Source organism: Cyprinodon tularosa, unplaced genomic scaffold (assembly GCF_016077235.1).
Source record: "Cyprinodon tularosa strain WSP-4 unplaced genomic scaffold, ASM1607723v1 ctg582, whole genome shotgun sequence".
Classification (NCBI taxonomy): Eukaryota; Metazoa; Chordata; class Actinopteri; order Cyprinodontiformes; family Cyprinodontidae; genus Cyprinodon; species Cyprinodon tularosa.
Window position 1 is genome coordinate 612,861 of NW_024039321.1, and position 14,888 is coordinate 627,748.

General features: G+C 37.8%; 1 protein-coding gene across 1 annotated transcript; it reads left to right on the plus strand.

Moving 5' to 3' along the window:
- Positions 1 to 6,775: 6,775 nt before the first annotated feature.
- Positions 6,776 to 13,817, plus strand: LOC119797423 (dual specificity protein phosphatase 3-like). Its single transcript, XM_038306489.1, has 3 exons — positions 6,776 to 7,101; positions 12,402 to 12,634; positions 13,236 to 13,817. Exons 1-3 carry the CDS (start codon positions 6,887 to 6,889, stop codon positions 13,442 to 13,444), a joined length of 657 nt encoding a protein of 218 aa, XP_038162417.1. The 5' UTR covers positions 6,776 to 6,886; the 3' UTR covers positions 13,445 to 13,817.
- The last annotated feature ends 1,071 nt before the right edge of the window (positions 13,818 to 14,888 follow it).

The following is a 14,888-nucleotide window of genomic DNA, read 5'->3' on the forward strand; positions in this document are numbered from 1 at the left end:
CTTACTAATATTAAGCTTACCAATTAAGGTTTGACCAACTTCTATGCCTTGTTTTGCTCAAGCAGCCAATATTTATTTTACCCAGTGAAATGGAAATTGTGCTATTTGACTGTATGATCTGGTTGCCTTGAGATGACATGTGTTGTGAATTTGGCGCTATATAAATAAACTGAATTGAATTAAAAATTGCTATGGGGTGGTACAGATTTTATTGTTGCCGTACAGCAGGAGGGTTCTGGGTTTGAAATGGCCTTTCGAGTTTGCAAGTTCTCGCTGTGTATGCATGGGGTCTAGAAATATGACTGTTGGAGTGATGGGTGAGTTTAAAATGCCCTTAGGTGTGAGTATGTATATATTTCTGTTACCATTTGATGGAATGACGAGCTGTCCAGGGTGTACCCCGCTTTTTGCCAAAAAACTGTTGAAAATAGGCAACAGCCCCCACCCATTCCTTTAGTGCAGAAAGATGACGTTAGTCATTTATTTGACTACAAGTCCTTTTCAGCATGCCAAGCATCATTAAAAATAGTTTTTGAATGTTCTGCTTCAAGGCATAGGCACATTCAAATGTTCCTGTGGATCACTGAAACGTCAAACCTTAAATTTGCAAAACCAATTTGTTTTTGTTTTTTTTTACCAACACTCCTTCATTCTCTGAGATATTTTGTGTGTTTTTTGTGTGGAAATAGGGAATGCAAAAACTTCCAAATCACTGAATCATTATTTAGAAACAGAGGAGCTAGAAACAGAAACAGTTCACACAAAAAAAAAAAAAAAACACAGAAACTAGCTTTCAAAATACCCTAATCCAGATTTCAAAAAACCTTTAAGTGCCCAAACAAATTTGCCAGACAGTGGCAAAACCATCAACCATTTTACCCAGGGCTCTTTTGAGAAATTTCTGAGATATCTTTAGGCTTTTCAGTGATGTCAAACATGATGAAATCTAAAAAAAAAAAAGAATTTAAGAAGATATGATTATTTGAAGGTTGGCAAACTGCACAGTAAGGAGAAATTAGTCTTTAAACTTTTTTTAGATCCTACATAGAAACCTAACCTGGGATAAGGCAGATGGATACGTTGTAGAATACAAATTGAACCATACAAATCAATCTGGGAAGCATCCTGTAAAAAGTTTTCAAAAAAGTATACTTGTTCAAGTTTATTAGGTACCTGCTTTCCATGTCAAGTTTTAAGCCAATCACAGCCGCAGTAGCAGCTGAGATGTTTCACATTCAGCCTTCCTGGGGGTTTCAGTGGGGTTTTTAAGAACCCCCTCAGGCTCCTGTTCGGTTGTAGCTGGAAAAAAATAATACAGATTGATTAAGTGCATTTGTCATTCTTGTTAACCCTGTCATTTTGATGGGTCTTTCACTTATTAAGTCTGTGCTATTTACAAATGGTTTTTTTCCAGGGCAGCACACCTCTAAAATGACTCACTGATTTAATTAATGAAAAAAAAAATCAGGCATGGAAAACACTCTACTTTTGGCAAAAATCTGGATTCCAAATTGGTTACATGGATGAATTGAACTTTTCCCAGAAATAGATTCATTACAACTTTGGTAACGCACCAGAGTGCCACTAAACATGGCTCTAGAATCGAACTTAGAATGTTTGTGCTGCCTGAAGGTAGCATTGATTTTAAGAGGATATTTCTGTACTACAGCTTTTGCAATGAAAGTGCTCTATCTCTCTTCCCCATTCTGCAGTATTTGTTAGTTCAATCTCTAACATTATGTTCTCTGTGCTTTTTCTTCCTGTAAAAAGGGAGTTTTTCCTCTCCACTGTCGCTACAAGCATGGTTAGTGTGAGGGATTGCCTTCGAGTCAATGAGTCGATGCAATCAACTGCTTTCCCCTTAGATAGAAAACTTTGACTGTCTGATCTGGTCAACTATAAAGTGCCTTGAGATGACATGTGTTGTGAATTGGTGCTATATAAATAAACTGAATTGAATTAATAAAAAAAGCTTTCTATGTATAGCTTTTACCCATTCTGGTGGTTTAATAACATAAATATATGATTAAAAACAATAAATATTTATGTTCCTGTTTGGCAATAATTTAGGAGTACAACTGTTACCATATTTTTGCTTACTTGAATATAATCACCAATTTGCATTATATAAGGCAGTATTGTGAGGTCAAATTTGGTCTGCAGAGTCAACAAGGTTCACTTCTGTCTTAAAGCTAAATAACCACCAGTAATTTAATGTTGCCTACTGTGTGTCATATGTCACCTACTGTAAAATAAGTACAATGAAAAGTTGATATGTTAAATTAAACTCCTAATAAGCTACGTTAAAAAGCTCATTTAAAAAGTCAAAGTTAAACAATGTAAGATCCAGTATCAGCAGTAGTGTTCTGAGGAATTGGTTGTAATAAAACAAGTGTCTTTCTGTAAGTGTTTTTTACAAATCTCTTACAGAAGAGTAAAAAACTCTTTCTAAAGCAGGTAGCTGCTTTAGGAATTTATTTTGACTTTTATATTTGCAATTAAAAACACAGTTTTTAAAAGTTACAAAGTAAGGTCATGTTCTCCCTTTTAATAACATTCCACTTGAAAATCGGAATTTCAGTATTTCATCAAGTGCCCTATAAAGGTTTAATTAAAAAGATTTCCGGTTATAATGCATTTGCATTAAAATTTAAATTACTCGATTAAAAACGTTAAACTAGTGGTAACACTAATTAAAATGGTTTGACTGATTTGATAAAAAGTTGATGATGAAACTATTACAAAATTAGGAATCTGTCCAATCATGAACATTAAGCTATCAATCTAACTTATGACAATATCCAAAAGAAATTAACAAAAATATCTTTATTAAGTTAAGGTGAATGTTGACTGATCCTGTTAGTATGTCAGCAGGCTCGGACTGGTAATCTGTGATACCGGGAAGGTGCCCGGTGGGCCAGTCCTAAATTCAGCATGCAAGGGCCAGCCCTCCTTAAAGGCTGAACTTTAAAAAAAGATGAAATTGTTCAGTGAGCTGTTCCAAATTAAAGTTCTTTTTGTTTACACTTGTGTAAACAAAAACACAAATAAAATCTATCCAAGTCTATGATCACTTCAAAGCAGTAAGAAGGAGAAGGGAAGTCCACTATTTCAGAATGATAAACTTCACTGGGCATTGGCAGAGAAACTGGCAGATGGATTAAAATTCAACAGTAAAACAGATAAAAATAGGAAAGTACAAACTATGTGGATGTGAAGATGCAACATACAGCAGAATGGGTTGTTGACTATTTCTTTAATTTCAGGCAAAAGTTCCTGTGAGTTCCTATGAGCCGGAAAGCTCTTAAAGGAATAGTACACCCAAAACATGATTAGCCTTCATTTTCTACTCACCCTCATGCTGAACAACAGTCTGGAGTACTTTTTTGATATCTCAAATGCATCTGGAGATCTGGGAGGCTTCTTGCTGTCTGCTGACATTCAAATAATGGAGGTCCATGGCGCCCGAGACAGAAAGGTCCACAAAAGTCCACAAAAACGTGTAAATATTCCTCCATACTGCTCGTCCAATGTAATCCAAGTGTCCTGAGTGGGTAGCATCCAGAATTTACTCGAAACGAAGTCATTTAGAACGTTTTAGAGCCTAAACAGTAGTGTATAGGATTTCCTAATAGCGCCCCCATGCGCGCTCACGATTCTACGGAAGCCGGCAGACCAAACCGGAAGAAAGTGCGCATTCAGCGTCTGCTCTGCCGATAATGCAAGCGTAGAAGAAGAAATGTGCTGTTTACCTGTGCAAAGAAAGAAACAACGAAAGAAAAATGTCTGAGGACTTCAGTGTTGAGGAAGAGCATGAGTTCTTTGCCGAGCTGAATGCGCTGGTTTGGTCTGCCGGCTTCCGTAGAATCGTGAGCGCGCATGGGGGCGCTATTAGGAAATCCTATACACTACTGTTTAGGCTCTAAAACGTTCTAAATGACTTCGTTTCGAGTAAATTCTGGATGCTACAAACTCGGGACACTTGGATTACATTGGACGAGCAGTATGGAGGAATATTGACACGTTTTTGTGGACTTTTGTGGACCTTTCTGTCTCGGGCGCCATAGACCTCCATTATTTGAATGTCAGCAGACAGCAAGAAGCCTCCCAGATCTCCAGATGCATTTGAGATATCAAAAAAGTACTCCAGAGTTTTGTTCAGCGTGGGGGTGAGTAGAAAATGAAGGCTAATCATGTTTTGGGTGTACTATTCCTTTAAACTCCAATACCCAGCATGCAATGGGGCTTGTGGCGTCACGGGTTGGAGGCAGAGCGAGAGGGCGGTTCTGAATGTAGCTTCCTACTGAAAGGTTCTGTGGAAGTTTGGAAATAAATATACAGAACGCCTCGTCTGTTCTATATGGAATCAAAGAACAACACATTTCCAAAAATCTTTCGAAGAATCTGCCACGGCTCAGCCGCCTGACGTCGGTGTGCAGCAGCAGATCAGTGTGGTCTGCACCTGCCTCCTCGAGCTGGGCACGGAATAAACGCCTCTGAAAACTCCTGGCCCGAACAGAGCAAGCGATCTTCATCGCAACGTCCATGACATGCTTCATTTTTAAAATACTGCCGCACAGCTGTTGTTGATGAATGATGCAGCGGTAGCTCCAAAAATCTGGGAAAGTTTGAGACAGCTTGAACAGAGCAATGAATCCAGCAGTGCGCCCAACCATAGATGGAGCCACATCAGTTGTGATACTGTAGATGTCATTATCTCTGCAGATTCCTCTTCGCGCTTTAGAGTCCCTGGTAACAACCTAGCAACCGTGGCAAACCATGCCCAGCAATCAGCATGCATAAAAAAAGGTTTCCTGCATACTTTTTATTTTTCATTTTATTATTATGAAAATTAACATTGGCCTCTCGTGATCAATGATTTGATTAGTGTTTTTTACAACTTTTTTTCTTTTTTCTTTGTCATAGCCATAAACAGGTCTACATTGTAAAACTTCTCGCGATCGACTGGTAGAACGCGATCGACTGGTTGGGCACCCCTGCTCTAGCTGAAGCACCTACCTGTGACAGTAAATAACTCAAGGAGCTCAAGAACTAATACAATGTTAACTACCTAAATGATGCATGCAGTATATATAGCCCTTACTTGTCATGCACATCCTTGTGAAGGTTGGCATATGGTGTAATTTTCTATTTCTTCAAACTGTAAAATCCTATTTCTTTAAAACGTAAAATCCTTGCAACAAACTAGATTATATTGAAACTAAAATGCTTTCTTTAAACCAAACTATGATGTTCCTCTTATATTTGGCAAATGTATGTTAGAATATTTGCAAAAATATGTTGCAGCGCATGATGGGGTTTTGTATCTAAAGACTAACTTTTACTGTCTTACATACATTGTTGCCAGGTTGGGATGTTTCCCAATCCGGCAGTTTAGGACGGCCGTCTATGGGTGAAAAATTTTTTTCTTTAGATTTATGGCCTAAGAGATCAATAAACTTTGGTTCAAATTGGGTGAGATTGCATATATCCAGGCAGTTTATTAACATTATTTGGTCTGGAATGCATCAGTTAGTAAGATCTGGCAACCCTGCTGATGTGATTAGAGTGGACGTTATGCAGTAGCAGTCAATGTTGCGTCCTTGTTAATAACCAAAGCCAGTAAAGCTGCATTGTAGAAGTCTAGGTGATGGTTCTCGTGTGATGCTTGAAGATAGATCAGTTACTCAAAATGGGTATTTGTAATGCCTGTGCTTTCACTTATTTTTCAGGGGGTGGAGGTCCATAAGTGAGCCGGTATAGGTGGAAAAATGCCAGGGCGGAGATTTGTTCCCAAAACCGTTTAATCCGTTCCCAAAACTGTTTCCAAAACCGTTTAATCATTCCCAAAACCGTTCCCAAAACCGTTTAATCATTCTCAAAACCGTTTAATCCGTTCCCAAAACCAAAACCATTTAATCATTCTCAAAACCGTTTAATCCGTTCCCAAAACCAAAACCATTTAATCATTCTCAAAACCGTTTAATCCGTTCCCAAAACCATTTCTAGTCACCGTTCCCAAAACCGTTCCCAAAACCGTTTAATCATTCTCAAAACCGTTTAATCCGTTCCCAAAACCAAAACCGTTTAATCATTCTCAAAACCGTTTAATCCGTTCCCAAAACCATTTAATCATTCTCAAAACCGTTTAATCCGTTCCCAAAACCAAAACCGTTTAATCATTCTCAAAACCGTTTAATCCGTTCCCAAAACCATTTAATCATTCTCAAAACCGTTTAATCCGTTCCCAAAACCATTTAATCATTCTCAAAACCGTTTAATCCGTTCCCAAAACTGTTTAAACCGTTCCTAAAACCGTTTCTAGTCCGAGCCAGGATGTCCGCACTGGAAGAGAATCCCATGACTTAATACCCAAGTATAAGTATAGTATCACCAATGAGTGTGACAAAAAATCTGGATTAGATGGTTAATTTGTAACAGTGTTTAATTGTTCTTCAAACTCCTCAAGGGATGAAGCACAACACTTGAGTAAACACAACAGCCTTATCACTCAGGGTGAAACTCACATGCTCTTAACACACACCCCCAAAACAACATGAACTGATGCAAATGCAAACAATGAAGAACATGAGCATCAACCAAACAGAATGACAAGAAAATGAACAACCAAACAAACCAAAACAGTGCCCCATAATACACATCTTTGTCCCTCGGCTACAGTAATTTTAAGCCTTAAAAACGTTGCTGACCTCTTAACCATTTATTATTTATTTGGGGGCAAGGGAACCACCCAAAGGGAACGAAGAAAGCTTAACTCCGCCCTTGCAGCTGTCGCTCCCTGCAGCTCGCCTGTTTTGGAAAAACAGCTGACCGCTCGCTGCTCTACGGTAAACCGACACCTGCCTGCCGCCTCACTGCCGTCGAAATGCGCCTGTTGGAGGTCCTGCTGCACCCCTCCTCAGACATGAAGAACAAACATAAGAGGGATGTGAAGACAGCGCTTCCTGATCGCTTCAACATGTCCAGCTTTGAGGTTTCTCTGCAGCAACTCAACGATCTACTGACGGATGAGAGCGGCTTCTACAGCTGGCCCACCAAACACTTCCATGAGGTATATCCACGGATCTACATCGGCAATGCGTGAGTCTGAATTTATAGAAGTTCATTATCAGCTGATCTGTTCATATACTAATGCTGCAAATAAAGTCTTGGACATTCCTTATCTTCTAAAATGATAACCATGCAATTTAATTATCTGTCTGTCTGGGGGGTATCTCACATTCAACACTGAACAGTCTACATCTTTCTAGAAAGAGTTCATTGAATTGGTTCCCTGCTGCACCTTATGCTGCTTCCCTGGTTGGTGGATAGGAGCAAAGATATGATGTGCTGTGTCACAGCAAGGAGGTTAGGGAAAAGTGTCCTGTAAATAAAATGGAGCACAGATGAAATATGGATGAGCCGAAAATAACTGCTGTGCTTCTTCTGTCTCCTGGATGAGTTAGACCTCTTTTTCTCTGCGTTCTTTTCATCCTCATCTAGCTGATCCTTTTTTGATTCATCAGACAGGATAGAGGGATTTAGTGTTTGTGTGTTAGGTCTGGACTTTAACAGGGTCACTCTTTGATCTAAACCAAAATATTCTGCTCTGCAAAATATTCTTAAACTGGATAGACTCAATTTCATCCTTCAAAACAATTATATCATCCTTGTTCACAGACACCTGCAGCTGCTTCTCTACATAGTTATTTTTGGGTTTTCTGTTGTGTTCTCAATTGTATTTTATGTATGGACTACTAATGTATTCTATTTAATTAAATTAAATTCAGTTTCTTTCTATAGCGCCAATTCACAGCACACCATCTCAAAGCACTTTGCAATTCACCAGATCATACGGTGAAATTGATTTAAAGTTTTCTATAAGGAAAACCAGTTGATTAAATCGACTCATTGACTTAAAGGCAATCCCTCACACTAAGCATGCATGTAGCAACAGTGGAGAGGAAAAACTCCCTTTAACAGGAAGAAATCTCCAGCAGAACCAGGCTCAGTGTGAGCGGCCATCTGCCGAGGCTGACTGGGGTTCAAGGAGACAGAAGCAGAGATACGAAAAGCAGCTGTAAAAAGCGGCCCAGTCCAGGAAACACACAGCCAGGCAGACGAGCTCCGAGCCAGCTCCCATGTCAGAGGATGAAGAGAGCACATCCAGCCAGTCACAGTCAGAGAAACAGGACTACACTGGAAAACATTTATTTAAAAAAATGTCCTCAGCACAGCAGGGTAAAGTTGTTGAGAAGTTTAAAGCTGCCTTTGATTACCAAACAATATCAGATATTCCTTGGATCAAAAGTACTGAACATAAAAAAACATACATGACCAGTTTAGACAAGTAGGCAATTAACAGAGGCTCTCATGTAGGATAACTTGTGTAAGAGAAACTAACAGCTTAGGCTAAATCCACCAGTGGGCCTTGAACATTTAGCCTTAAACTCATTTTGATTTTAACCCACATGTTTCTAAGCTTAACTCTAATGTTTGGATGGGTTCAGCAAGAGTCCTGGCTTAAATTCCATAGAATAGCAGGTATAGATGTGCAATAGTTGACTTTGAGGTCATTACCAAAGATAAAAGTTTTCAATAGCTGGTAGTGAATATACTCCTGATAAAAAAAAAAAAAACGTAGCTGCAAACTAGGTGAAAAGGAGTGAAAATTATTTTTTATATTTTTTCCTTTTTGATAAAGCCATAAAAAAGGGATATCTGAATCAAAGCTTTTTCTCAGTGTCACATCTACAACAGCTGTAGATAAAGATCAAAAATGGCTAATGGCGTTAGTTATAACCATCGCAACATAAACTATTTGGTCTCGTCTTGTTTCTCTCTCTTCTGTTTATTTTTAAGATCTTGATATTTTTAAAACCTAAAAACATTGCTCAACCCTAAAATTAGATCCTGTACTGATTCAGACGTTTAGGCTGAACGTCTTGGATCTTTATTTGTTTTTGGAATCCATCAATTTCATGGTTTTTTTCTGCTTTATGTTGATCTATCACATGAAATACCAATGTTAAAATTGTAGGTTGTGTTTTTCAAAATTCAATGAGTCGTAGAGTCTCTGAATCATGTTCTGCGGATTGTATGCAGGAATAGATTTGTTTCTGCATACACTACATATTCCTTATTAACAGTATTTTAGAGTATTCATGAAATATCTACATCAAAGGGTTAAAGTAGTGTCTAACACAAAGTATATGACTTAGAACAATCACACATTTGGTACACAGGAGGTAGAGCAGGAGATGTTAGGGAAAACTATACTTCTAATCTTTTCATAGCTTTTCAAAAGCATTAAAAACAAAGCCTGCTTTCTAATTGCAGTCATGGTAGAATATTTCCAGATATGTACTCTATTTTTACCTTTTTTCATACCACCTACTCTTATACTGAATTAAAAAAGGAAGTTTGGCCAAATTTAGTCTGCTTATATAAAGGTGCTTGGAGCTGGATAAACAGAACATGCGCCCAGGCTTGGCTGTTTCTCTGATGTTTTGATCTTTAGGTTCTCTGTAGGAATGGATGTCTGCATCAGACTCCACTGACTATTTTTAGCTCTTCTGTTTTCAGAGGAAAGAGGTCTGAAGCATTGCAGCAGAAATTCAGTTAATTGGAGCACGTCTTGCTCCTGAAAGAAAATAGTACAGGGAGAGGACAAAAGACTATTTAAAAAAAAATCTATTTTATGTTAATTATTTAGGTAGTATGTTAACATGTCAATGTAAGCAACACAGAGAAAACTCTAAGCACAGAGTAAAGATCGACATATACAGGGTTTTTTTTAAGGCTGATACCGATACTATGTATTTATTTTTATATCATCATTATGCTGCAGATTATTTTGGTGGGCTGATTCTTTACACTTAATTCACTTACAATTCATTTTCAATACAGCAAAATTTACAGTGGCTCAGGTTTTTCTGACCTACAATATCTGCATGGCATAGTTACGCTGCTATAGGCTTAGACTGCTGGAGGACCAGACCACCTTTCATCATTCAATCTCTAATTTTGAAATCGGCAATATTTTTATTTTCTTCCCTTTAAAAGTCTTCCCTTTTAATCATCATAGTAGGTCCATATGGTCTGTTCCTTTTTTTTTTTTATATATACAGTGTCCTGTCTGGCAATGTGGCAATAAGATCTGGTCTGTTCCTGTTTAGTTGTGAGACCATCTTGGTGGGAAGCATGGGCTAATGACATCAACATCTCTGATCATTGTTTCATCTTATTTGTTTTCAGGATGGAACTTTTTCTGTTAAAAAGATTTACTGGTTTTATGACTTCCTTTTTTGACATACTAATCTCAAGTGGATTTGATGAATAATTTTTTTGTTGATCCAAATATATTTATTCAAAGACATAAGTATAGTTCGTTGAATTGCACATCTGATCTTGTCGATCAGGATATGCAGACTGCAGCCAAAATAAAGGCTTTATTGTTTTCACAACCTTATATAGCCTCCCCGTTTGAAAAGATGGTCCCTCAAATTAATGGTTCACAATCTCTTGATTGAATAGCCTTGCATGTGAACTAAAAAGACCTAAAAAAAAAAATATGTGAAATAAAAAATACAATTGGTAACTCAGACAGTAAATTGTCTTTAACCTTTTAGGGTTCTTAATTTACCATGAATGAATTCCAAGGATCAGCATCTCCAAATACGAGGCCATGTTTCTCCACCGGAGAAAGGTGGACTCCCCTCTTCATGTTGGTGGAAAGTCCTTGTTCACGAGTGAGGGGCGGATGGAGCATAAGATGATTGACGGATTGGTGCAGCGTCGGCAGGACTGTAGTGGTGCAAAGCTCTACATTTACCGATCGATCTACTTTCCAACCCTCACCTATGCTCATAAAATCTGGGTAATGACAGAAAGGACAGGATCGCGAATACATGCTGCTGAAATTAGTTTCCTTGGGTTAGGAGCTCAGTTACCCGGGAGGAGCTCAGAGTATAGTCACTGCTCCTCCACGTCGATCTGTTTTGGATGCCTCCAGCTAGCCTCCCTCGGGAGGTGTTCCAGGCATGTTTCTTTGGGAGGAGGCCTTGTTGAAGGCCCAGGACACGCTGGAGGGACTATGTCTCTGGCCTGGTGTCGCCTCAGGGTGCCTCCAGAGCAGCTGGAAGAAGTGTGAGTCGATCGGGAAGTCTTGGCACCTTTCCTTAGACTGCTACCTCTGCGACCCGGTCCTGGATAAGCAGTAGAAAATGGTGGGATAGATGGACTTCCAAGTCTGAAATTATTAAAACCCTTTGAATCCTTAAATATTTACCTTGAGTGCTATTACTATCTTTTACCATGCATACTTATATAACTTTTAACATTTTCTTTCATAATTCCTAGTACCAAAAAAAACACATAATAATGCAACCATCTGTGCCTTCACCCTGCACATAACACTAAAACTTTCTATTGGTGAATAAATTATCAGAACTTTAGCTCCCTCTACATGACAAAAACGTCACTAAAACAAAGGAACCTGTACGCTCAATGAAATATGAGTAAATATGCATCTGCACTACAAAACACTATTACACACCTTGTGCACTTATCAAACAGGTGCTAAGAAGTTTATTGTGGTACCCTTGTGTGAAGAGCTTACTTATAGTTGCATATATGGATCTGCATGCTAGCAAAAACTCTCTTCTGTGTGGCGGTAAACCCACTTTAAGTGTAATTCCACCTTTAAGGGCTCTGTTGTCCTTAGGAAAACCGGTGTATTATTTTTGATTAAATTTAATGTGACCAAAATTGAGTGACTGCAATTGAAACTGTATTTTATTAAGTTGCGATTGTTAGAATTTCTTCTAAGTGGTGAAAAATATGGTTTCTTCAACACCATAATGTCCTATATTAAGAGTTGTTGTACCTTAATATCATTAAAGGGGAATGCCTTTTTTTTTTATATTGGCCCCTCCGCTTTGTTTTTAAAATATATAAATATAGAAAATTTAACCGCGGTTGTCTGGGGGACAGTGATTCACCTACATGTTATGAATGCTGGTGTACCATAAAGAAAAAAATATGAATAGTTCAGTTTGTGCATTCAACTCGTTCCCATAGGAAGACGTTACTTGGATATAACCTAACCGAATATCTTCAGAATGGCTCCAAATGGCACAAAACTCATATGGGAGAGTAGAACATGATGTAATAACATAAAATCAAGGGCCCAATGTAAAAAAAAAACGGCGTTCCCCTTTAAGTTGGTGCCAAAGGGGCATGATGAGATTTTTCCATTTTCTTCCATTTTCCATTACTGGTACGTTTTTAACCATACATCTGTCAGCACATGACAGGTTGCCAAAGCAGCCTTTTGTTTATTTTAACATAATAAAACATTTTGTTTTGAGTATTGATAATACTGATCTTTTTGTTTTCAGATTTGTTGCAACAAACGTGATGCGCCTTAAGCGTCTACGCATCACTCACATCCTGAATGCAGCAGAGGGAAACTCCTTCATGCACGTCAACACAAGTGCCGACTTCTACGCCGGCTCAGGAATCGTCTACCATGGCATCCCAGCCAACGACACCGACCACTTTGACATCAGTGTCTACTTTGAAGAGGCGGCAGACTTTATAAAGAAGGCCCTGGCTTATAAAAATGGAAAAGGTTGGGGATCTAGTTTTAACTTGAGCATATACAGTTAGATTAATATGCACATTATGCTTTTTTATTTCTGGATCTCATTGCTATAGCAATCCATTTCCAGCACTTAGAAAAAAGGAAAGTGGTGTGTCATATTTATTGGATTAAAAGTACCTTTTCACTGAGATGAGACAAAAAAAACATAATTTTGATGTTCAAAGTCATAATTATGATTTTTTTATTCATAATTTTGTCTTTTATAGTTACAGCTATGAGATTCAAAGTCATAATTTTAACGCTATAAGTAATAATATCCAGATCAAAAAAGTCAAAATTTCATCCTTGAAATTATGACTTTGAATCTCATAACTGTCACTATAAAAGACAATTATGACTTAAAACCTCATAATTACGACTTTCAACATTTAAAAGATGTTTTTTTTTTGTCTAATCTAAATTACTTTTAAATTACTTTGAATCAGATAAATATGACATACTATGTTCCATTTTTTTTCTCACAAATTTACAAATTCAAGAAAAACTTGATGTTGAAACATTTTTATGACCTTTTCTAATCTTATGTGTAGTAAAGCAACTAAAACTTTGGCATTTTTCTCCCTTCTAGGAAAGGTGTACGTCCATTGCAGGGAAGGTTACAGCCGCTCACCTACCTTGGTCATCGCTTACCTAATGCTTCACCAAAAAATGGATGTCCACTCCGCTCTGGCCATGGTGCGACAGAAAAGGGAGATTGGACCCAATGACGGCTTCCTTCGGCAGCTCTGTAGGTTAAACCAAAGGTTGGCAGCTGAGGGGAAACTATGGAACAAATAAGTTACACAAGACTAAAGTATGCTTGGTTGCAGATGGCATAGTTTCCACTTGTTTGAATATCGTATGGGCCACTGGCCTGTGAAGCAATGTTCTGAACAAAATGACAGTACTTTCCTTCTGACTGAGGAGGGAAGCAGCATTGTGTTGTCTCTACTGTACAGAGCAGATTAACACATTTTACACATGAATGGTGTTTAAATTATGCTCACATGAACTTGCATCTGGGTCATTCACTAGCAGATTAATCTGGCCCTTTTAGAAGATACCAGGAATGTTCTGAAATTATCTAATTATTCCAGGTTTATAAAAAAAATGGAAAACTGACTCTTAATGAAAAGTTCTAACATTTGCAGAAATCTCCTTTGGCCAAAACTAAAGGCATACATGAAGTATGTTTTTAAGACTGTACTTTGAGCTAGGGTTGGACAGATTTGCTTTGAGTAACTCCTTTTAATTAGCATTGCCCCGATACTGATACCCAATACCTGGCTGTACAGTATTGGCCGATACCGATACCATCTGTTTGAAATTGATGTGTCAGGTGTGTATATATGAAGAACTGCATAGTACTTGAATGTAAAGTAACTGCCATCATTGCTTTGTCAAGCGCCTGCCTACCTTTGTGAAGCAGGAAAAAAAAACTAATACAAAGTGAATCCTGTAGAACTTTTTATTGCCTACCTGGAAAGGGTGACAATAGTTAAATAAACATTGCTCTCAAAATGGTATCGGTGCCCTATTTGTTTTACTCGCCGATTCTGATACCACCATTTTAGTGCTGTATGGCGCCCCACCTGATACTGGTATCGTTATCGGTGCAACGCTATTGCTAATAATGGTTAACATACTGTAAAATTGATCATTTATGACATGTTTTGTGAATATTCGATTTATTAGAGTTTGGTGTTTTTGTTGTTTTTCCTTGAGGTTTCCATTTTTTTAATAGTATAATGCTGTAACACCTATGGTGAGAAGTAGAAAATAGATTCTGTTGCTGTCAAATCTAGTCTAATCTCTCATCTTCACTTCTATCTATTGGCACTTTGTTTGGCCCTTGTCCTGCAAACACTGCCAACGGTCTCAATCACAGCTTCCCTCACTGTGAATTTTCATGATGAATCAGGAAAATTTTAAAAACTAGAGGATTTTAATAAAATATTTTTTTCTAATGTTTTATGTGTGAAGGAACTTAACAATCCTGAACAGTATTGCACTTAGGAAGCTATTTCAGAAGTATTCCTGAATATTATGCTGTCTTTATGAAAATTTTAGTGTTTTCAATGACAAAATAGCTGAAGTCCTTATCACAATGTGAAAAAATTAATTGTTGTGAATTATAACATTAACTTTATTTGTAGCAAACCAACTGATCAAGAATAGTAAAAAAAATCTACATTACAGATGTTGTAAACATAGTCCTAGGTTTGATTCAAAACTACTTTAT

Coding starts and splice junctions, on each gene's coding strand:
- LOC119797423 (XM_038306489.1), top strand. CDS start 6,887: ATGCGCCTGTTGGAGGTCCTGCTGCACCCCTCCTCAGACATGAAGAAC. Junction 7,102..12,401: donor CGGATCTACATCGGCAATGC/GTGAGTCTGAAT, acceptor TTTTGTTTTCAG/ATTTGTTGCAACAAACGTGA. Junction 12,635..13,235: donor GGCTTATAAAAATGGAAAAG/GTTGGGGATCTA, acceptor TCTCCCTTCTAG/GAAAGGTGTACGTCCATTGC.